This window comes from Polypterus senegalus, chromosome 2, assembly GCF_016835505.1.
Source record: "Polypterus senegalus isolate Bchr_013 chromosome 2, ASM1683550v1, whole genome shotgun sequence".
Classification (NCBI taxonomy): Eukaryota; Metazoa; Chordata; class Cladistia; order Polypteriformes; family Polypteridae; genus Polypterus; species Polypterus senegalus.
The window spans coordinates 216,205,834-216,231,284 of record NC_053155.1 but is presented as its reverse complement, the minus strand read 5'-3'; the positions used below and the strand labels follow the sequence as shown (position 1 = coordinate 216,231,284).

Genomic DNA, 25,451 nt, shown 5'->3' with positions numbered 1-25,451 from the left:
TTTACCTCTTGTGCCTCTACGGTTGGAGGTGAAGTGGTGGCCTTGTGGGTAAGGATCAGTGCTGGTCTCTGGAAGATTGTCGATTCAAATCTCGTTACTGCCAGGAGGGATCCTAACTCGTAGGGCCCTTGAGCTAGGTCCTTAAACTGAAAATTGATCTGGGCTACTGTGCAATTGCTGACCGTGCTGTCTGACCCCCAAAAGACATGTGAAAAAGCCCCTTGGGGAGTAACAAAGTATATAAAATCAAATTGATAAAAGTCAAATCATTGCTGGCCTTACCACTGTCTTAAAAACCTTAACTTGTGATTAATTTATTTTCACGTTATCTCTTACTTTAGGTTTGTCCAACTTCAAATCCTTACAAACTGTACTTGTCAATATCCTCAAGTGTAGCTTTGTCTGTAGGAGTGGGCATATCCTATTGGCTATGCCAAATATGAAGAATAACCTGGAGTAAAACAGGAAAAAGTAAAAAAACACTAAAAAGAAATAAAGTTGCCAAAAATCATTAAAAATTGGAGAATAAATGCAGTCAGGAAGTCACCAAAAGTGTTAAGCTCTGCATTAGCCTCAGGAATGGAGCAACACTCATCATCACTCCAGGACTTTCAAAGTGTGTTCCTGTTTGATCCTGAGGATTTCTGCAGAAAAATTCCATTGAAGGAGATTAAAGGTGAAATCCTGCAAATATCTCACTGAAAATTAAAACAGGAGATACATACTTAACAGGCAGAAAATAGAAATACTGGTGAGAGGTGAGTGAGACAGCAGTCTGGTGATTAAGGCACCATGTTCAATGTGAGCAAGTGTCTAATCTAAACCCCTTGACATTCAAATACTACAACTTGTATAAAACGGCCCAGTTTGGCAGTTAGAGTTTGTTTTCTGCTTTGTTTTTTATTTTATACTCATGTTCTCCTTTTAATCATGCAGCCCTTGTATATTTTTTCATTTAATAAAGCACTATTCTCTAGAACATTTTGCTCTGATTAAGGGTGGCATAGCATCACTTTATTAATGAAACTATTCAAATTTATATTTAGCACTTGATTCCAATAAGAAAATATTGAAATCTAAACTTTTCTCTTCCTTCATGTGATATTCAGACAATACTAACCAATTTAATAGACATTAGTGACTACAATATGAAAGTATTGCTTACTTTTAGTCCACATTGCTGAACTTAACTTTAAATAAATGAAAAACACTTAATTGCAGATGCTACATCTGTATTTAATTTGATCATATTTAGGATGGTATGGTTTTGCAGTGATTAGTACTACCACTTCACAGGTCTTCTGATCAGAATTTGGCTCATTTTGGTTTACTGTTTATGCAGAGTAGGGGTCTCCAACTCCAGTCCTGGGGCATCATATATAAACGGTGCGTACGCACAGAAATGTTGTGTAAGAACGTTTCCACGTTCAAATCGCGATGTATAAAACCTACACTTGGCGTAAAGCCACGCACTTTTCCACGGCACCTCATACCTTGTTGTACGCAAGTTCTCCGCTCGGTTTTGCAGACTGGCGGCACCCAGCGTCAAAGCAATGGTACTGTTCCTGTTTGGTTACTCATTATTTTCCTGACGCGGCTTTATAAATACACTGAAACTAACCGCATATTGTTTATTAGTGTAACGCATCTGATTGTAATTAACTTGTAACAATATAATGGTCCAGGGAATAGCCATAGTATTCCAAATACCATAACTGCTTTAGTCTTGTTACTCTCACTTCTCCTTCTCCTTCTTCTTCTTTCAGCTTCTCCCGTTAGGAGTTACCACAGCGGATCATCTTTTTCCATACTACTGCACCACTCGGAGTATTTATATCACTGTATCTGAGTGTGAATCACAGCAGCAGCTGATCGGAAAGAGAATTATCGGTATACAGCTTCAAGGACACGCTGCTTCAGCCATGGCAAACCGTTTCAAAGCCTTTCCTGTACAGACCTCGCGGTTCAGAAACAGTTTCATCCCATCCATTTTCCAACCCACTGAATCCGAACACAGGGTCACGGGGGTCTGCTGGAGCCAATCCCAGCCAACACAGGGCACAAGGCAGGAACCAATCCTGGGCAGGGTGCCAACCCGCCGCAGGACACACACAAACACACCAATAACACATTAGGGCCAATTTAGAATCGCCAATCCACCTAATCTGCATGTCTTTGGATTGTGGGAGGAAACCCACGCAGACACGGGGAGAACATGCAAACTCCACGCAGGGAGGACCCAGGAAGCGAACCTGGGTTTCCTAACTGCGAGTCAGCAGCGCTACCACTGCGCTGAAGGTGAAATGCAGCAAAATATGTTTATTAAATTATACAGATAAAACTTTAACTTCATTTATATAATCTATATTCTTCACTGGGAATGTCGTGAAGGATAGAATAATTAAACATGTACTATTGAAAGATATTTCAATGTTCCCTAAAGGTTTTGAAGAATCGGCGCTAAGCTTACAGATGGCTTAACTTCTATTACAGAGTTGATTGTGTGGCGATTGGGTATTTGGAGAAAGAAAAGCACTGACTGCAGTGACGGCTATGCCAATATATATTAAATATAAAACAGAAAGAGAAAATAACAACACAGCTAAAAATGCAGCGACAAATTTCGGCAAAAGTTAAATGCTTGTGTCATGAGCACGAGGCGGCTATGCAGTGTCTGCAACGGACGTGGCCATCCACCGTGCATAAGCTACCTTACTGACATTGGCGGGCGAAAGAGCCACCGATTCTTCCTCTGCCCAGTGCCACCACAAGCCTAGAGCCGCCTCTGTGTACTGCTGCAATAAATTATTTCATTGAAGTGAAACACATGTTTAATAACGTGCTTTAACTCCTATCATCATGAAAATTATATCACGTATACATCTCAGTATTTTAGTTATTCAGAGAGCTGTAATATCACGAATGTAATGGACTCTGTGTCCAGTTGGAGGAAGAGAGCCGGTTTAAGAAGCAAGTAGTGATTCACACACATAGAGCACATAGAAGATCACATACAAAACAAAGCATTTAACGTGCTATTTTAATTACGATGTGATTTGAGAAACTGGTTAATTAAACGATTTTAAGATGAAGTTTATGATGTTCTACTTTAATGACAAAATAAACTACGTGATTAAAGTGGAATTGTCGAGATTAAAGTTGACATTTCATGTTTTTTCTCCACTGTGTGCCTTTTTTTCTCTGTACCCTAATAAGCTTTCATATGACACTCAGACAGTGGGCTACAATTCGGCTTTTCACGGCGACTTTGATATGTGACTTCTTTTTTATTTCCGGCACTGTGCCGGAACGTTTTGCAGTGGCTGAGACAGCGTGTCCATGAAACTGTATACCGATAATTCTCTTTCCGATCAGCTGCTGCTGTGATTCACACTCAGATACAGTGATATAAATACTAAGAGTGGTGCAATGAGAGTAATATGGAAAAAGATAATCCGCTGTGGCAACTCCTAACGGGAGGAGCTGAAAGAAGAAGAAGAAGGTGTAGTGAGAGTAACAACGCTAAAGCAGTTATGGTATTTGGAATACTATGGCTGTTCCCTGGACCATTATATTGTTACAAGTTAATTACAATCAGATGCGTTACACTAATAAACAATATGCGGTTAGTTTCAGTGTATTTATAAAGCCACGTCAGGAAAATAAGGAGTAACCACACAGGAATAGTACCATTGCTTTGACGCTGGGTGCCGCCAGTCTGCAAAACCGAGCGGAGAACTTGCGTACAACAAGGCATGAGGTACCGTGGAAAAGTGAATGGCTTTACGCCAAGTGTAGGTTTTATACATTGCGATTTGAACGTGGAAAAGTTCTTACGCAACATCTCTGTGAGTACGCACCGTTTATACATGAGGCCTCGGGACTGGAGTTGGAGACTCCTGATGTAGAGAATGCATGTTTTCCCCTGTGTCAATGCTCATTTTTCCAACTACTCTTTTTTTCCTACTCTCTGTGATGGGTGTTTTGTGTTGTTTGACAACTCTAATTTGTGTGAATGGATATATACATAAGTACCCTGTGTTGGACTGAAACCCCTTGCTGCTATGAAGATAGATTTGAGCTGTCTGTAAAAACTGTAATGAATGAAGAAAACTAATAACATGCATGGTAATATTTGATAAAGTATAGCTCATTTTTATTCATTGGTAACAATCTCCTAGATATTAATTTATAGCCACCATATGATGTATAACATCTATCCATTATCCAACACGCCATATCCCAACACAGGGTCACGGGGGTCTGCTGGAGCCAATCCCAGCCAACACAGGGAGCAAGGCAGGAATAAATCACGGGCAGGGTGCCAGCCCACGGCAGAATGTATAATATGTTTACATTAATTAATTTACAGACTTTTTTATTTGATGTATATTTGTAGTTTGTCAAGGTGTTATATTTAAGCGGTAAACAGTATATATTGCCTCCAGATAATTACTTTATACCACACCACTGACCCACCTTTGTCAAAGCCATATCTTCAGACATGGATATTTTGTCAATTTCAGTGGCATGTGTATGCCGCTCTCCATGATGTCAGACTATGTCACCTATGTTATCAATACAATGACATCAGTTTAGTTGTCACACCATTTTTTCAACTCTAGGGAATTGCAATACTCCCAGTTACAGGCCTGATTAAGAAAGCTGGATATTTTTGGGAGGATCAAAACAGTACAGTACAATAAATGTGATCTGAAAATAATTAATCAGACTCTGCAGTGACTCAGCTGATATGAATATTCTTGAGGCTACATTAAATGGAGATTATAAATAGCCACTAAAAAGCTCTGGTGGTGCAGCAATTTGTAAATCCCTGAAAAAAAATTCCTAGGCAGTATCTGGATGAGGAAGAGTAACTTTGATGTTCCAGCATTTCAATACATGAAATGGACTCTCAAGTATACCCTTCATGCAATTTTCAGTACCACTTAGTTCCCTATAAAAATTCCAACTGAACTGACCTGACTTATGTTGGTGTGAAAGACAGGGGGGACTCTTATGCTGTGTCCAAGTCTGAAATGATCATAATAAAACAAAGTAAAAATAAAAAAGATATTTATTAACAACCAACAACCTGAAACAACATGCAAACTGTGTAAACCAAAACACAAAGGTCCTTCCTAACAAGAATGCAGTATCCTTGGCTATCTTTCAGGTGGACTGTGATCATGGCGACAGCTCTTGCTTTGCCCTAAGAACCAAATCTTACCCTTATTTCCTACCTTAATTAGTATTAAGTATTATTTATCTCTTTTCTTCCTACTAGAATCAGGGCTCAAATGGAAAGGTAAAAACCACCAAAACACCTTGCCTGCTCACAACATAAAATATTTAAATTAATGTACTAACTTAACAGAGAAAAACATAATTTAAAAAATCCATATTTCAAAATTTGAACAATAAGAAAATTAAAATGTAAAGTTATTAAAATAAGCAAGAGATTCAAGTACTATAAATAACCAAATAACAGAAAAATAATAAACAAAAACAAGAACCAAAAACATGGTCAAAAAGCCTGAAAGATCCAAAAAACTCTAAAAATCAAAAACCTTGCAAACCTTACATAAGGGAGTACAAAGGAAGCTATTGAACACTGCTACTTAGAATGAAATGCCACAACAAGGTATGGCAGCAGGTGTCTTCAGCAGCATTCTTAGGTAATTGCTGATTCAATCAAGGCACCATGTGAGAGACCCAAATGTCTAAATGAGAGGAAGGGAAGTGATATCAAAGAAGTGAAACAAGACAAATGTAAACCAAGATCAGACAAGGAAACGGTGATAAATTACAAAAAGTGACAAAAAATGAAAATAAAAGAAAAAAGAGCACATTTGAAGATGATTTTGGACTGACTAAGACATGGACTGATTCAAAGTTAAGGGAATCAGGGCCTGACAAGGCATCTGCCTCCCCACTCCAACAACCCTGCATGCCAGCCAGAACCAACCCACAGACATGCCAAATAAAAGTGCTTTATTCAACCAAATGCTGATGCTTATTTGTATTTATTGGATATCCAACAACATCTATTAGCTTCATTACACCAGCTCAGCAGATAGCACATACTACACTACTGTTTGCACAATGTGACAGCAGCTTTGAGAGAAAACAGAATCAGTGTATAGAGCTACTGTGTCATGGATTCAGAGTCCAATTTTTAAATGGTTGTTTGTACATTAGCCCCGTGTCTTTAAATGTTTTCCTCTTGGTACTCTAGGGCTTCATCCCACATCCCCAAGGAGGTGTAGGTTAGGTTCATTTGTGACTAAATCAGCCTTATGCAAGTGTGAGTATATTTGTGGGTTTGTTTGTCCACAACTGACATGAGAAGAACTTTGCTGAATTTAAACCTGTTCTAAGCCTTTGGATCAGACAACATATCTGGCTGAGTGCTCAGGGAATGTGCTGACAGATATCTTTTTAGACATCTTCTGCATTTCTCTAAGATAGGTAGTTGACCCCAAGTGCTTCAAAACCACCACCATCAAACTTGTACTGAAAAAGCTTTCTGTCTCTCACCTCAATGATTATCATCCTATGGCAGTCACAGATGTCAACGTGAAGCTTCAAGAGGCTAGTCTTGGCCCACCTGGAAGCCAGACTTTGCACATCACATGGTCCTCTCCAGTTTACCTATTGCCCCAAACTGTTGCACTGATGATGCCATATCATGTATTCTGGTCCTGTGGTATGTGGCCAAAAAGTCCTTATGCTAGAATGGTTTTAATAGACTTTGGTTCAGTATTCAACGTCATCATCCTTCAGAAAGCTCATAGGAAAACCAAGTCTGTTAAGCTACAACAGACTTGTCTAGCAACTAGATCCTGGACTTCCTGACAGAGAAACCTCAGGCAGTCTGCGCAGGTAAAACCATCTTCAGCACTATCATGCTGAGCACTGGCATCCCCCCCATAGTCAGTTTATTTCTGTTCACTCTGCTGACTCATGACTGCACAGCTGTCTACAGCTCAAACACCATCATTAAGTTGGCCGATGACACAAAAGTGGTGGGTGTCATCAACAATGGGCATGAATCAGCTTATCGAATGTAGACAGCAATCTGAATCTTAATGTGGACAAGTTGAAAGAGATCATTTTTGATTCCAGGAAGGCCCATGCTGCCCACATTCTACTACAAATTGTGGCTTCCTTGGTAGAATTGGTCAAAGGCACCCAATTCCATGGTGTGCACATGGCAGCTGACCTTGCCTGGAAAATTAACATAGCTAAGAAGGAGCAGAAGCATTTATAATTCCTTCAGTGACTGAGGAAAGCAAGCCTACCTCTGCCTCTGCCAACTTCTTCAGGGGCACCGTCAATTGCTTTCTGAAAAGCTGTATCACCATCTGCTCATCAACTGTACAATCTTCGACTGCAAAGTCCTACACCAAATAGTTCTCAAAACAGAAAACATTTTGACCCTCCATTATAGACAACTTTACCAAGCATTGTATCCACAAATATGAAAGCTTTGTGAAAGGCTGCTGCCATCCTTCCCATGGTGTCTTTGTCTTATTTACATATGTCAGAAGTTACGGTAGCATCTGAATCAGTTCTTCCAGGTTCTTCAACAGCTTCTACTATTTGGCTGTCTGGACTCTGTACTCTGTTTATCTATACAGTATACAGGACAGATGTGATATGTAAGATGTGTGTAAGACTAATATTTTTGATCTGCAATGAAAGCAAAATACAGCCATGGATATGTATACTAAAATCAAAATCACATCTTTAGCAATGAGTGATCCTTTTTAAAGAAAATGCTTTACATTAACTGCTTAAAAGAAGCTTCATGTAAGATAAACAGTTTGGTATCAAAAATGATCAGCTCAAAATTCAAGTTTGAGTATGCAAACCCATTGCTTTCCATCATTTGAGTGCTTATAGGAGGTTGTGCATGCATGATTTTACATGTGTGCCCTTGAATCTGTAGAAACAAGAAAGCAGAGTTATAATTAAAGACAGACCTTACATGACAAATAAGATTGCTCTTTTTAGAGAGGACTCTTTGAAAGATACTTATAACAATCTGGATAGATCTTAAAACTGAACTTTCACACTTTGTTTATTAATTGTTGCTAAATTTACACTGCCAACGGTATGCCATAATGTTGAATTATGAATTTTTTATTTTTTTCATCATAACATTTAGATCCTACTTAGTCCAGTTTAAGGTTGTAAGTAGGTCAAACCCAAATACAGCAGCATATGGTGTAAAGACGTAAGGCGCTCTGAAAAGGGGGCCAGACCATCACAGGGCACAGTCACCCACAAACCAGCACTCAGTGACAATAAATTGCTACATTTTCCTTAGCAATTAATCACCTGGTGATTTTGCCGGTTTACTTCATTTTAAATTATAGATTAGTCTCTATAATTTAATGTGATATTTGTCAACCATACACCATTTAAATAATTATATTTTAGAGATAATGATGAATTCATACTTTCATTTTAAAAACACTATAAAGTAATTGAGGACAAGGGATCTAGAAAGGAAATCTCCATTTAATAGTGAGCTTTAGACTTAGGTGTGCATGGAACCTTTAGGAATGATAAGAACACCTTTGACAGAGTTGAATGAGACTGTTCAACACATTAAGAACCTACCCAATTTTCCACACCTTCCGTCCGTTTCTATTCCAGAAGAAATACTAATCAGTCTCAGAGAGTATCTTAATAATATATTAAAAGATCTTAAAGTCTCTCCCCTTTAAATATCCTAGGGTACTGTGGGGAAAGGCCTTTCATTTAAAATGTCAGAGAAGGAGTGGAAGACAACCATGCATAGAATACACTCTAGCTTCATAAAACTTATGAAACATCAGTAGATAGGTTATTAATCTTTGTGTAGTATGGCATATTGACATGATGGTAATATGACTTGTTAATTTGAAGGATTCACAGGTCTTATTCTAAATATGTAATATCAAGAGAACGGTGTCTCAGTTAAGCCACAGACCACTCCAAAGTGAAGTTTTGTTAGTGAGTCAACATTGCAGAGATGAATAAACATTTCACTGATGATATATTAAAGTCTTGTGTACCTAGTAAAGTCCCAATAAGAACAGCTTCATTGTGCTATAACACTATTATTAAAGGAAAATTGCCTTTCAAAAGTAATTACCCCCATTTCATCCCTCCCAAAAGACTGTCCAAGGAGTTAGTAACAAATAATTCCCTATTCACTGCTGATCTTTAAGTTGTTGCTTATTTTAAGCTGAGAAAAAACAAATACGATAGTGTGCTTTAAATTCCTCTAAAAACACTTTTATTCCAATTTTCAAATAAAATAGTAACAAAAATCTAATTTTAATAACTTGAATTGTGTAGTTTTTTTTTATTTCATTTCCAATTTTCATGTTTCTATTTAATTTATGTTTGATAAATTCTGTTACTAATACTGAAAACTCTTCTGTCTTGTTCTTTATTTAAAATCAGCATATAAGATTACAACATTTCAAAAAGTCCTTAAAGTGTATAAAATTGAAAGTACATACTTCTCTATTATATAACACGTAAAAAAAGTCAAAGGCACCAGACAGACAGACAGACAGACAGACAGACAGACAGACAGACAGACAGATAGATAGATAGATAGATAGATAGATAGATAGATAATGTAAGGAACTATATAAAGTGAAGACAGACAGACAGACAGATAGATAGATAGATTACATGTACCGTACCCTCAACAAACAGCAAATGACCTTAAAGGCAAAAATGTAAGGACCCTGACAATTAGGAATGTGCATGCAATATAAACCATTGGGTGATTTTTCTTTGTTAATAATACCTATGGATCATAGGAATAGAATAAAACATGTACGTAAATATCAAATTTTGCTCAAATTAAACTTAATTATTCGTAATTTAAACATTATTTTTGAATTTATGAATGTTGTTCTATATACTAAAATAAGCACTGCATCATCTGTAAATGAAAATGATCTCCCTTTCTGTGAACTGTATATATTGTATATGGTCACATCTTGATCATTTCACATTTATTGTCATACAACGTTGAGTAGCAGTGGATTGAGTTTGGCTTACAGTATTTGACACTGTATTTTTTATTGTCCTTGAATCTACAGTAAAACTTAGCAACCAATATATTTCTGATTTCATTTTTTTTTTTTTTTTTGACACTGATAAATAGTAAAATACTCTTCAATATCACAGTGAAAACAGATCTTTACAAAATAAGCTAAATTAGTTACAAATATAAAACACAGCATAATTGACATAAATACACCTTATTTGGAAGATCCAACTTGTGGTGAGTCTGTGTAGTGGTCTAATCTGCACAATGAACACAACGGAAAACTCTAAGCATCTCCATGAATTTCCAAGCACAAGTCGTAGGGACGGAGACATGAAAATTTCCAAATCACTGATTATCCCTTGCAGTCCATCACATCAGTCATTAAGAAATGGAAAAAGTATAGTACAGCTGTAAATCTGCCTAGAGCAGGCTGCTCACAAAAACTGAGTGACTATGCAAGAAAAAGACTAGTGAGGCAGGCCACCTCTGCTGCCCGAGGGCTTCACCACTCACAGCAAAAAGATATTGTAAAACATCTTAGCTAGACTATGGGAGACTCTGAAGTCAGCTGAAAGAAGTTGTACAGTCGAATGAGAAAAAAGCTGAGCTTTTTGACCATCAAATTTAATGCCATGTTTGAACACTTCATATTAATCAAAACACATAATCCACACCACAAAGCATGGTCATGGCAACTCAGTGTTGTGGGGATGCCTCTCTGCAGGAAGCCCTGTAAGGATTGTGAGAATAGGGAGTAAAATGAATGCCATAAAATACAGGGAATTCCCGGAGGAAAACCTGAAAATGTTAGCTGGGTATGTTGGATATAATTAACATTTGAACAGTCTAAGAAAATCACTATTAATACTGCAAGGAAACTTTTCACCATACCTTGTATATGTGATACCACTGCTACCATAATTGCTACAACTACTAAATCAACAAAATGAATTAAGAAAATGCAAATTCTATTTTTTCACTTGATTGTTTTCTCATTACTGTATTAGACACATTTCAGTTATATTAATTATATTAAAATGCATTCTAAGATATACTGTAATAGATATGTTGTGTCTAAAAGAAGAAAAAAGTTGCTTCTGTTTTGTGATGCAGGGTGTGCTACACGTTTGCTTGTTTATCAAAAAGAAACTTATATAAATCAGCTTCCACAACCACACAAAAATTGCAGCTCTCAGAGAAATTTAATAATAGTCTTTAACTTTCTTTCTGACTGCACACTGGTCTGGAGATTCCCAAGTGCCGATTACAACATTTCTCTAACCAAAGGGGCACTCCTTTATGTAAAATACCTTACTTTATGCTAATGCAGAACACTTTGCCAGGGAAAAATACCCCTGAAAATGCAGAAGCAATTCTGAGAAGCAGCTCTTTGTATAGCAAACCACTCTAATCTTTTTCCTGTGAGTGGACAATACTCAAAAATAATCCATCTAGGGGAAAAGGTGTGCTCCTTGGCAACATAGTATGAAAAGTCAACATTTACAAAAAAATTAAAAGCCTAATAATTATAATTGAAATAATGTGTGTATTGGAAAAGTAGCTGTACAAAATTTTGAATTTAAAAGGATGTTAATGTTGAGTAAAAGTAACACAAAGTAGGTGGATAATGGCAACAATCCTGGAAACTAATTAAACCCCTTATTAAAGGAATGAATTTTTTTGACTTTGTTTCAATGCGCATTAAATGTGTTAATCTAATCTCCAAGAGATTTATGTCAGCATTGTTAGAAATGATTACATGAGTACAGCAAATATGATCATTTTGAGTTAAACTAACTTAAGGTGGCTGTATAAAGACAACAATCCTGTGAATTAAGTCTTGAGAATTAAAGTATTTAATATGTTCCTCAGATAGTCACAGTCAGGGCGGCTGATGGAACGGTCCTTATGGATGACACTGCAGTTGTGACCCACTGGGCTGGCTACTTTGAGCAGCTGTTCAAAGCTGATCCTCCAGCTAGGACATTAGATATCTCTGGGTTCATGGTTCTTGAGGTTGATCCTCCAATTAGCTGTGAACCACCCAGTCTCACTGAGATTGCACAGGTGGTGAACCAGCTGAGGGGGGGAAAGGCTGTAGGAATCTGTGGTATCAGGGGTGACCTTCTTCAGGCTGGTGGTAAGGCTGTCCTCCTGGCATTTCAAGCAATCTTTGCTTCCATTTGTAAGACTGGTATCATCCCAACTGACTGGAAAACGGGACTTGTCATCCCTATCTGGAAAGGGAAGGGTGATCGCCTGGATTGCAGCAACTATAGGGGGATAACACTGCTCTCTGTGCCGGGTAAGGTCCTTGCTAGGGTCGTCTTCAATAGGATCCATGATCACTTGCTCACCTACCAGCAACTGAAACAGTCTGGTTTTATACCTTAGAAGTCTACCATCCACCGCATCCTGGCAATGAGGGTCCTCTTGGAGCATAAATGTGAATATCGGCAGAGTTTCTTTGTAGCCTTTGTTGATTTTTGCAAAGCTTTCAACTCAGTTGATCAAGCTGCCCTGTGGGACATCCTGAGGGTTTGTGGGATCCCCTCGAGGTTGCTGGATATCATGGCTGGCTTGTAGACTGGTACTGTAAGTGCTGTGCAGAGTGGAGGCAGGACCTCTGTGTTTTTTCCCAGTTGATTTTGGGGTTCATCAGGGGTGTGTTCTTGCTCCTACTCTGTTCAATGCTTGTATGGATTGGGTGTTAGGCAAGGTCGTGGGGTCAAGCGGCTGTGGGACATCTGTTGGTGAAGAAAGATTCACGGATCTTGACTTTGCTGACGATGCTGTGATCTTCGAAGAGTCAATGGAGGCTCTGATCGTGGCACTCAAGAGACTGAGTGAGAAGTCTGAGTGTCTGGGCTTGCGAGTGTCCTGGATAAAAACCAAGATCCAGACCTCTTGGGCACAGCCATCAGCAGTGTGTCTGTTTGCAGAGAGAGTGTCGACCTTGTTGAAAGGTTTACTTACCTTGGCAGTGACATTCATGCCTCTGGTGACTCTTCCTATGAAGCCAGTAGACAGATTGGGAGAGCATGGGGGTCATGAGGTTGCTGGAAAGGGGTGTGTGGTGCTCCCGATATCTATGCAAATGGACGAAGGTCCAAGTCTTTAGAGTCCTGGTACTTCCTGTCTTGCTATATGGTTGCGAGACATGGATGCTAACCAGTGACCTGAGACGAAGACTGGACTCGTTTGGTACTGTGTCTCTCCAGAAAATCCTTGGGTACTGCTGGTTTGACTTTGTGTTGAATAAACGGTTGCTCATGGAGTCCTGAATGATGCACATTACCTGCATTGTGAGAGAGCATCAGTTATGGCACTATGACCATATGGCATGTTTCCCTGAGGGTGATCCGGTTCGTAAGATCCTCAATGTTGGGGACCCGAGTGACTGGACCAAATGGCTATGTCAGAGAGAGGGTCATTTCCGGAGGGTGGGATTGGACCGTGCATCTGCCTGGGGTGTGCAAACGGGATCCTGAGTTGTTTCGTTGTGTAGTGGGTGCGGCAACACACTGTACCAGTGCATGCTCCCCAACTTGACTTGTAAAAGTATTACGCCATATTACTGTTTGTTGATTTAGTTGTTACTGCAATAATCAGAAATGAATGTGAGTCTCCTTTTCAATAAAATGGTATTATTTATTTTTTACAAATGGCCCTAGAGAAATCAGACTCCTTCTGAATTCATTATTGTTAAGCTGGGTCTCTTCTGAATAAGACTGATCTGTGTGAATTTGTTCATGTTGTTGTCTAGGTGGAGGTTCCATCTTCCTATTGATGCCTATTTTTAAACTCAGCAACAGAAATAATTCACTCCATTGAGAACACACTAAAGATGATTCATCCTGAATACTGGTGTCTTCAGCCAGGCAATTTTGGATCTAACAGCATGTTACTTTAGTGCACATAGCAAGCTGAATCTGATGTATTCAGATGTTAATTCCTCTGTTTGTGTGTGTGTGTGTGTTTCTTCTCAAGCTTCTGTAAAGTTTTAATCTGCCGTTAGGGACAAATAAAGTATATCTAATCTAAATAAATTATAACTAAATTAGGAATTTCTTTGATGAAATTAAATAAATAATTATGCAAATACATAAATGTTTTGTGAAATGTGACCATAAATAAATGCTACATGCAATATGAAAAATGCCTTGAAATGAAAACTGTCATTTTCACTCAAAAAAGTTATTAGGGTGAGTTCTAGTGAGTACTGTTTCTTTTTTTAGTTAAATTTATTAAAAGCAAGTAACATTCCATACAAACAGCTCAAACTTAACAAAACTAAATTCAATTCAATCCCCACCCAAGAGAAAGAGAGGAAGGCCAACAGCCGGAGTAAAACTTTAAGAGTTGAAGAGAAGGAAGATAATCCTTTTCCCCAAAATAAAAGCTTATTCTAAAATGTTATTGATTAGGTCCTGCCAGGTTTTTAAAAAGGCAGGCAGGCACATAGTAATGGAGAAGGTCACTGATGTAGTTTGGCATGAGGTTATTTAAGGCTTTGTAGGTTATTAGTAGGATTTTATATTCGATTCTGCAAGACACAGGGAGCCAGTGAAGATGGAGCAGGATGGGTGTGATGTGCTCGCTGCTGCTGGTTTGAGTAAGGACTCTTGCAGCTGAGTTTTGAATAAGCTGGAGCTGTGATATAAGATTAGAAGGGGCATCTGCCAGCAGCGAATTGCAATAATCGATGCGGGATGTGATAAAAGCATGGACAAGTTTCTCAGCATTAGAAAAGGAGAGGAAGGAGCGAACACGGGATATGTTTTAGAGGTGAAAGTAAGAAAGTTTATTAATGTGATTTATGTGGTTGTTCTTCTCCACTTTAATCCCATCTGGGATTACACCAAACACAACTGTTAATGTATTAGGAGTGATTGTAACACCAAGGCTGTATGATAGGTATTTAAATATTTTGGTCAAGAATGATGTTAATTTTGGTGCACACCCAAAGCATATGGCCCAATGAAGCTGGAGTTTGATTGCAATGTTCACAGACAGATGTGCTCAATAAAAGATTTAATGTTGAATGATTGTGTGCTTTGCACATATGGAGCTATGAATCCTGTGCATGGCTACCATCCACATTTTCTAAAATGTTCTGTGAGAGATCCTTTTCCCACTGTACCTTGGGATTTTTGAAAGGAAGGGACTTTAAAATGTTTTTATATATTATAGAAATGCTGTCTGGGTCCTCAAGACTGATCAATATTTCTTCTGCAAAGTTTCTGATATGGAAATAGTGGAAAAATTGTGTTGATGGAAATCAAAATTTGGAGTGTTTGTAGGATGCAAAGACATTATCTATGCACAAATCTCTAAGTGATTTAATCCCGTACATTTTCTAAACATTAAAAACTGTGTAAGTTTGAGAGGGTTGGAAAATGTGGTTATCATGTAGAAGTGCCACCAATAAAATCTTCTCTCTTAAAGTACTTCCTACATTGGTTCCATATTCTGAGTGAATGAAGGACAGTCGGGTTGTTAGTATATTGACAATAACTTGTATTTACTGGGGCACAAAGCAAGAAATATAAGAAGTACTGCAGGATTTTATTTCTATTGCTGACCAAGCCTGTGTGTGTTCATCTATTTGCGTCAATGTCCTGGTTTTTATAGTTTGAACATTTGCTGCCCAGTAATAAAATTGAAAGTTAGGTAGAGCTATACCACTTTCTGCTGTAGGTCGTTGTAGGCTTGCCCTTTGGATGCATGGATGTTTTGAGATCCAAATAAATGAAGTTATGATTGAATCTAATTTCTTAAAAAATGATTTGTTAATGTATATGGGGATGCTTTGAAATAGAAAAGAAGCTTATGAAGGATACTCATCTTGACTGTGTTAATTTTCCCTGCTAAGGTGAGATGGAGGGTAGACATCTATGCATGTCTTGTTTAAGCTTTTTCATGCTTGAGTACTGTTTCTTGATTAGTGAATAATCTGTAGAGAGCATACAAATCTTTGAGTATGATTTATAGACAGATAATACTCATCAGATGCAGATTCCTGACAGGATGAGAAATTCAGGGCCTCTGGAATAAAGTAGCTGATTTGCTTAGTAATTCTGTCCAACTTTTTCTTTGGAAATGCTTCTACCATAGATTTCATAGTTACTATTCTGAGCATATGCTTTGCTTGCCTTAGGAATCCTGTAGCTCACAGGCATATGCAAGGATTAGACTGTGAGTCTTCCCTTTACTGATGAATCACCAATCAAAAAACAGTTCTGACTAGCACACAACTTTGATGGGTGAAAATGATAGTTTTCATCTCATGACATATTTCATGTTGCATGGGGTGTCACTGAAATAAATAAATGATGAAACCTACTTAAGATCATTTTGCAGAATTTTAAGTTCTATATAGTTGCTGCTCCTCAAAATATACCCCTTTCCTTTAAAGAAATACTCTATATATTTTGTTACCTAGTACAGTATATTTTATCATGAAGCACTTTTACTATTAATGCAGATTTACAGTATCAGTACAAGTATCCTTTTCATAGATAGATAGATACTTTATTAATCCCAAGGGGAAATTCACATAATCCAGCAGCAGTATACTGATACAAAGAAACAATATTAAATTAAATAGTAATAAAAATGAAAAAAATTAAAATAAAATTAATGTTAGCATTTACTCCCCCAGGTGGAATTGAAGAGTCGCATAGTGTGGGGGAGGAACGATCTCCTCAGTCTGTCAGTGGAGCAGGACAGTGATAGGAGTAAAGTTGGACAGTTTAACATCTGTGGCAGAGCGACGGGCACTAAGCAAACTCCTGTCAATCATGAAGAATCCACTGCATCCACTGAACAGTGTCATCTCCAGACAGAGGAGTAGCTTCAGTGACAGACTTTTGTCACTGTCCTGCTCCACTGACAGACTGAGGAGATTGTTCCTCCCCCACACTATGCGACTCTTCAGTTCCACCCGGGGGAGTAAATGCTAACATTAATTTTATTTCAATTTTTTTCATTTTTATTACTATTTAATTTAATATTGTTTCTTTGTATCAGTATACTGCTGCTGGATTATGTGAATTTCCCCTTGGGATTAATAAAGTATCTATCTATCTATCTATCTATCTATCTATCTATCTATCTATCTATCTATCTATCTATCTATCTATCTATCTATCTATCAGTGTTAAAAGCAGAATTTTGGAATTTTACAATGTCTGCAGCCGTTAAGTACCATTTTTTATGGAAATAAGATGAACAGTTTGCGATTAGAATTAAGCAAGGATGGTTTAGCTATAACTGCAGATGCATTTTAGTAATACTTAAGTACTTACCAGAATTCCTGGGGTTGCATTTAATGTTGCAGTCCTGTTGGGTGCTGTTCCCAAACTAGACAGTAATACTTCCAGTCAAGACAATTTCAATGGTGAATTTGTAAAAGTAGTTGGGTTTAGTAGTTGGGTGGGCACAATGAGGCATCTTAGACAACAGCGGCATTGTCATGCCTTCCTCACCAAGGTGTCATTATATTTGGACAAGATCTGGCTGATTGGACACAGAGGTTCTGATACTGTCCACATTCTCCACCTGAGTGTTGTTAATACTGAAGGGGTGATGGTGCCTATGTTGTTTACTCCTGAAGTTTACAATCAACTCCATTGTCTTCCTGACATTCAGAGTAGACTTTTGTCACTATCAGATATCAGGTCTACCACAGCTGTGTCATCAGTAAACTTAATGATATTAGGGTCATGTGTAGCAATCATACGTGCAGAAGGAGCACAGTAGTCGACTCAGAACTCAGCCCTGTGGAGCGCCTGTGTTGAGAATGAGATATATTGAGGTTTGGCCATCCACTAAATCCACCTGGGGTCTGCCTGTCAGGAAGTTCAAAATCTAGCTGCACAATGAAATGCTCAGGTTCACGTCCCTGAGGATAGTGAAATGCTTAGAGGAGATTATTAGGTTAAATGCAGATATACAGTCTGTAAATAGCATTCACACATAACTCCTTCTGTTGTTGCCTAGTTGGGTCAGTATTGTATGAAGGATTAGGGTGATGACATCCTCTTTCTCTGGATCTACCGGATTCACAAAGTGGTATGTGAAATGTAATTGATCCAATTGTTTTTCAGTTCTGGCTTGTTGTTTTGATTTTGATAAAAATGTGACAATTCTTTATTTAAAAACCTGGCTAATAACTCTGAAGATGTTCTTGTTTAACCCTCAAAGAAAAAATGCACTAATCTCTGCCAGTCTTTATTAATTAATTGCATATTATTAGACACAACATGTTGCCTAACTCATACTTAACAATAATCTGTGGAACAAGAGTGTTTTACATACTGTACAGTAAATTTCCATGAACATTTAAATATTTTCTTTGATATACTCTTAATTAGAGAAAAGTATTTGTGATTTTAATCTGATGTAAATCAATTGCATTTTTATTATTAATAATATTGTTTTAGTTAAGTAGACATTTAATGTTTCACAGCAACAAACAGTTAAATTTGATATTATGATCTATCCAGTGCACATGCAATTTTTGAACCTGTGGGAGAACCGACAAAAACCACACAGAGAAATGTGTGCCATGAGAAATGTGTGAAGCAACAAATACGAAGCACAACATAAGGTTAACTCCTTTTGGTAATAATAAACACTTAAGATAAGTTACTTGGTAATAATTACTACATTATATACTAACACTATATATAAATATACTGTAAATGATTAAATATGATTGAGACTTTTCCACTGTAAAGATAGTTTTATTTACTGGAAAGACATTATTTTTTATAAAAAGAAAATGTGGCAAACACAATATATGACAAAGAGAGAAACAGAGAGAAAACAGAAAATCAGTTAAATAAAATGGATAACTCTACGTTGCAACATATGGGGCCACATTATGTGAAATCCATCATAAAAAGTCTAAATGCAGTGCCCGTTTATATGTCAGTATATTACTGTAATGAGGCCAGACAAATCTTAATTTGGATGCCTCTGACTCAGGAGAGGAAGAACTGTTTCAAAAGCAGTGGGCACCACATCATAGGGTTATCATACGTCCCAAGAAATGTCCTTTTCTAGGCACCTGTCTGGGCGAATTTTAAAAAAATGACAATTTGTCCTCGTTTTTCACATTACAGCCCATCATTCCCAACTAGGTTTACTTTTTTAAATTCTATTTTTTTTTTCAATATCATTTTTCTAAGTTTTACCTCTCATATAGTTTTTAACAACCACCAGATGAACCCACATTGGCAAAGCCCTAGACGAATCCTTTTCAAAGGCTATGTTGCTCACATTATTTAAGTAATTACAATCACACCTCCTTCTGCTGTGCTCTTATACAGAAAAAAAACTGCAAGGGGGGAACAATCCCTACACCCAATTACACAAAAAAGATCTCAGACTTACATGGAAAAAACCTCCAAGGTGCACAACCTCCCAACTTGCTGCAGTTCTTTATTATTTTTGTCTTCTCTTTTTTTGGCTCAGTAAATAATGGTAACCTTACATCACAAGCCATAAAATTTACATTAATCTTTTCTGTAGCTGTCCACTAAATTAAATTCTTGCACTTTCCACATTAGAGACTGTCCAAGATGTAAAAAGCAACCTGTAGCTGCACCTCCAGGATCACAGTATTGAATACATTCTGTCAAATTTGAGTTGTGAATACTTCAAAAAAGACATTAAGGTGATGTCTTGAATGTGAGTGCTTTTGATGCTTTTCTTTCATGCATTTGTTATTGTCATTTTGTCCTGCACATTTTATTTGTGGTGGGATGTTTTGTGAAAATTCCATAGTGTGTGAATCACAGATGTTTTATTTCACCTGAAAAACTGTTTTGTTTAAAGTTATAAAATAATGTCACCAGGTGTAGATGGCGGAGGAGAAGATGGCAGAGGAGTATACCAAATGCAGTTAGATGTAATTTTTGATATTATTTATTTGTTTAGCATATTGAATAATAATGGAATATTATAAATGGGCACGTGAAAGGATTTGTCTTCTGTTTTAAAAACAATATCATTAAGTGTACCTGCAGAGACTGAACTCTGTTTCTATTAGTAAAATGTTATTTCTCATGTGTCTTTATTACCCATTTGTGATAAACCCATTGCTTTTAACTTTGTCCACACACCTTTTGATCTTCACACTTCCTCAATCACAAGAAAATTGTAAAACAAAAGCAGCATGATTTTCATTTTTGTTACTTTTAATTTGAAAGTGACACTTATAAATAAATTGGTCAACCATTTACATTTCTAGGAATGGAGACATTCCCATGCAGCACTAACAGGCTGGTAATGTGTGGGGTGCGATATTTGTAGACATGCTTAAAGACTGAGAGGGAGCTGATAAGCAAGGCAGCCGTCCAACAAAAGCGTTTTAGTAAAGAATAGTAGAAAATAAACAATGGGTTAGCCATTGTAAGAATCAGCTTACCCAAGCAGTACCTTATCACAATGCCCTCATATTTCACTGTATGGCTTACATTAAATATGAACATTTATTGCTTAATGTACTGCTTATAACAGCTCAGTGTCTGAAAAGACATCATTTGAAGAAGATACCAAATCACAGTACTAGCTGTTATTCTTGTCTTTGTAACTAACTTTTTTATTTTTGCTACACTCAGTTTTATGAGGCTCACCATTGGTGCCCAAGCTCTTTATACAACAGTTACAAATTTCATATAGGTTGTTAATATTTGGACAATAATCCTACTTCATAGAAATTGAGTTTTTTATGACTTTCATTCAAAGTATCAATGCAGGAGTAGGCAATGTTGGTTATGGAGGGCCACAGTGGCTGCAAGTTTTTGTTCCAACCCAGTTTGTTAATGAGAGGTCAATTTTTACTGATGAAGCACTTATTGCTCAAGTGACATTTTGATAATTCATTTTAATGGTCTCACTTGTTAAGGTTCCCTACCCTTAATAGCTTATTTCAGTTTTAAACAGCTGCTTTCAGTGTTTTTAATGGCCCCTTATTAACAAAATGGAAATGACAAAGGAGCCAGCAGTGTACCCTCAAACTTGTTTCCATTTACATCTGTGTGTGTTCATCATGCACTATTTTGGCTTAATAAAACACTTAAGAGGAACATGTGACAGACTGAAAATGATCCATTTTAGGCTTCAAATCATTTAGATAATACCTTTGTAAAGTAAAAAAATCTATAATACAAAAACCTAACATTGTAGACTAACAAGCCATAAAATTAAATAAGGTCTGAGACTGGCAATCATTGGTTTCTAATTAAGCAATTTGGAACAAAACCTGCAGTCACTGCAGCCTTCCAGGACCGATGTTGCCTACCCCTGCATTAATGTAGGAAATGCATCCATTTAACAGGAAATTGTTAAATATTGTTACATGTATTCACAAATTAATATAATTAGTGCAATGGGTTATTCTTTAAAAGTTGGTACAATTAGATCAGCAAAATGAAAAGACTATAAAACAATGCTTTAAAAATGTTTATTAAAACATGAGTTAAAATGCCAGGTAAAAATGTTCAGAATAGGCAGCAGAACCACACAAAGGTACAAAAATGCATTTGAATAACACAACATGATCAGATCAGACAATGAGTACTTTAGACACCCTTAGCGTCTTCAGCATTGGGATGAAAACCGAGGTCATAGTTCACAAGATAGCCATCATTGTACACATAGAGCTTGTGATCTTTGGGATTATAATTAATACCATAAATATTCTCCATCATCTTATTGAATGACAGACTGATCTTGCTCTCCTGCTCGGTATTTGTGTCATATGCATAGAATATTTCCTCCTGCCTTGTGTTTACAGTCCTAGTAGCATACAGAACTCCACACACAATAAATGCATTACTAACTGAAGGTTTGTACTGCTTGGTTGTCCAGGTTCTCTGAACCTCCAGGCTGGTCTCGTTTAGTTTACTGATCACAATGTTGCCTGTGCTTTGCTCAGTAGCATAGATGACCCACAGCCCACTTTCATCTACAGCAATATCAATATCCTGCCATGGGGTTGTGTAGGAAAACCTGTTTTCATACACAGCATTTGGAATTGCTTTCCTCAGTACTACATTATTTGAGTCAAGGTTAAGCTTGCAGATGTCCCTCGAAGAGTGGCAGTTGTAATATAAATGGTTTTTAAACACCACCATGCCACTTCCTTGTCCATATAGAACTCTGTTCTGTGTTGGATATTTATAGAGCAGGAAGTTGTCATAAGAGAGGTAGTACCTGTAATACTCCATGTATCGGTTATCTGTATTCAGGGGGGCTTGCCAGTAAAGTTCTTTCTTTGGGGGTTCAGGTTCAGGATCTTTTCCCCAGGCACCAGACTTGTAATCAAATCCTCTCCAGTTCAACTGTGCAACAAATGGTTGGCTAATGTCTGAAATGAGGCCATGATTACAGGAACCTAAATGAAAAGAAATTTTAAAATATATAAATTAGAGTTGAACTAAATGTATTTTATACAATGCTTTTCACAGCAGGTTAGCTCATCGTATTACAACAATATGCACAAATTAAAATGTCATACTAAAGATTAATAAACTTATGGCTGCGTAGATTTTTATGGAATATGCTTTGTGGGTAGATGAACTTCAGATTGATTTAAATGTAGAGAACAACTAAAGCATTTCATTCAGATTATCAAGAACTGTACCTTATATTGATTTTGATATGAATTTGCTTTCTTTGCTAACATGTTTTCATAACTGACAAATATAATAGTAAAAGTACTTGTGCCAAAGGTGAATATAATAAGGGGACAATACATTACAGTGTAATTTCACAATTAATGCAGTAAACTACTGATATGTTATAAGTGACCCAATAAATGTATAGATCAAGATCATTCTAAATATTCAGGGACTAACCATAAATGACTGGAGGCTGGGTAGGACCAGCATTAGTGTGATTTTTAAACTCCTCGCATTCTTGCAGTTTCTTCTTCAGAGAAAGTATTTCCCGACGTATGGTAAGTACGTTGTTTTTGTCTAACGTTTCCAGGCTAGTGATGGTAAGGCTCATGTTTTTGATCTGCAGTGTAATAAAATCAAATGTTAGATATATATTGCCAAAACGTCTGATAAGGCTATTAAACAGGACAGCTTATATTCAGATGCAGAAATGTACCTCGGCATAGAGCTGGTCAACAATGACATTGCTGCCAGAGAAACTGCCCTTCAGTTGAGTGATGAGTATTTCCATCTCTCTGATTTCAAGTTTGAGCAGCTCAAAGTCCAGCTCGGTGTATGTGAGCCCACTGCCTTCCATCTTTTCAATGCGGAGAGTGAGATTGTGCATGCGCTTTTCAAAGATTGAAATCTTGGTCACGGACTCTTGGATCTGTGGAAAGAACAGAATGTAACCAGAATGTAAGATACTTAGTATAGACAACATGAATTAATTTTGCTAAAATCTTTTCAAATTTCAATGCCTTTATATTTTTTCATTATTCTAACCAAGCAACATTTTTCCCAAAATACACTTACTAATTGCTAATCTCACACCTTTCAAAGTGTTATTGAAAGTTTGTGGCACAATTTAGACTGGAAAGCTAAATTTGTGACCTGTATAATTGGTACTATTTAAATTAATATGGAAGAAATAACAAAAAAGTGACAAGTGAGTAATAGTAAAAAATGAGATGTTATTACCTTTAAAAGCTCCTGTTCAACCAGTACTGATAAAGAGTTTGAAGTCATTTCCAGTTTTTCCATTCTATCTACTGGAAAGGTTGGATCAGGAAGAAACACTGAGCACTGGCAAAATCCATTGGCATCAATTGTTCCATTTTCATGGCCAGCCAAATGCTAAATAAGAAATAAATAAAATATAAGCACAACATACCTATTTTTACATTCTTTGAAACATATTTTACACTACAAAAAAATAATAGAATATCTGTCTTAATTCAAATCTAAATTGATCAGGAAATTCTCTGATGAATTTCATAGTACATTGTTCCCTAGCAGTGTAATTAGGTTCAAGTTTTGTTTCATTTACTTGCCTCCGCTAAACTTTGACTGGCAGTGGAAAGTCCCAGGAGAACAAGAACAGCTAAGGAGAACATCTTGAGCCCCTATAAAGCATTAGACAGATCTACCTGGGGTTTATATACTTTTAGAACTTGAGATGTGAAATTCATTTACCATAAGATGACTGTATAGTCTAAAGCTCCTCCTATGTGCAGCATGACTATGGAGAAAGTGTGTTAGTCAACACTGCTGAATCATGGCTTGGAAGCAACCACATAAAGAACAAAAAAAGAGTGAAAATGAAGTGTTGCGTAAAACTGATACTTGCATATCTTTTACTGGGGTTTCAAAGATAGGTGTTAACTATGCATTTTTCTATGTATAATTCTGATGGTCTCCAATATAACTTTACAACTTTGATCTAGTTTGTGATTATGTCTTCACCTACTCATTTTAGAGTTTATATATAGTAATAAAGGCCCTGATTCTTTAGAATTATTCTTCTACAGATATGAACAGTAAAACTGAATATATACATTTCCAAACCTGTTACCTTTCTTTTCTCTTTCTGGCACTCCATGTTCTGTTTCATCCTCACACTTCCTTCCATATTTTAAATGCACTAATGGACTTCGCTCGCCAACCCCTGTGTTTGGTTAATCGGATATATAATTAATTTTTTTTTTCTTTGGAATTGTTTTAATTTCATTATTTGCACTTTTACTTTAAATCTTCATTAAAAACAATATTTTTTGGAGACACATTGTGACAACGCAACATATAACTGCCCGTGAGTAAATATTGTTTCTGTTTCTCTAATAAATAATCCAACTTTTTCTGTTTGTCCCTGTGATTTACTGGTTGTCATATTCTCACGGTAAACTGTAAACATTTTAATACAAATGGCAAATCACAATCTCCTTTGGTGTGTAATTTAATTCGCGGAATGATCATCAATATACACCTGACCACAGATTATCATAGCGTATGGTCCATTATTGTGTAAATCTACGTTTTGTGCATTGAATGATGCAAATGGTAAAGACTTTGTTGTTTACTCTTTGCCTTTTATTTCTGACCCCAATTTGTCCTGCTACTTTTTCAATTACACTTGGTTCTGATGATTAATCACGTTTTATTTGTGGTAATGCAATCTTTTCTATTTTTTTTTGATACTGTAGCGACTGACATGATAAAGTGTCACAAAAGTTTTACTTGAACAATCGCCGACTTCCTAACCCCAAACACAGTGTTCTAGCACCCTCTCCAACGCTCCCCTTTACCGCATCAACCAATACCCTGCTATCAGTCTTCCGTGCTGTACTCTGCCCTCCCTCAATCGAACAGTCACTTAAAACCAAAAAACCCTCAACCTGGCTTGGCCGCTACAATACTTTCGAAGTTTACTG

General features: G+C 37.1%; 1 protein-coding gene across 1 annotated transcript; it reads right to left on the bottom strand.

Annotated features, from left to right (window-relative positions):
- Window positions 1-21,526: 21,526 nt before the first annotated feature.
- LOC120523737 (olfactomedin-4-like) lies at window positions 21,527-24,175 on the bottom strand. Its single transcript, XM_039745309.1, has 5 exons — window positions 24,075-24,175; window positions 23,722-23,877; window positions 23,198-23,410; window positions 22,939-23,101; window positions 21,527-22,475 (listed from the first exon to the last, which is right to left on the bottom strand). Exons 1-5 carry the CDS (start codon window positions 24,135-24,137, stop codon window positions 21,661-21,663), a joined length of 1,410 nt encoding a protein of 469 aa, XP_039601243.1. The 5' UTR covers window positions 24,138-24,175; the 3' UTR covers window positions 21,527-21,660.
- Between the last annotated feature and the right edge of the window lie 1,276 nt (window positions 24,176-25,451).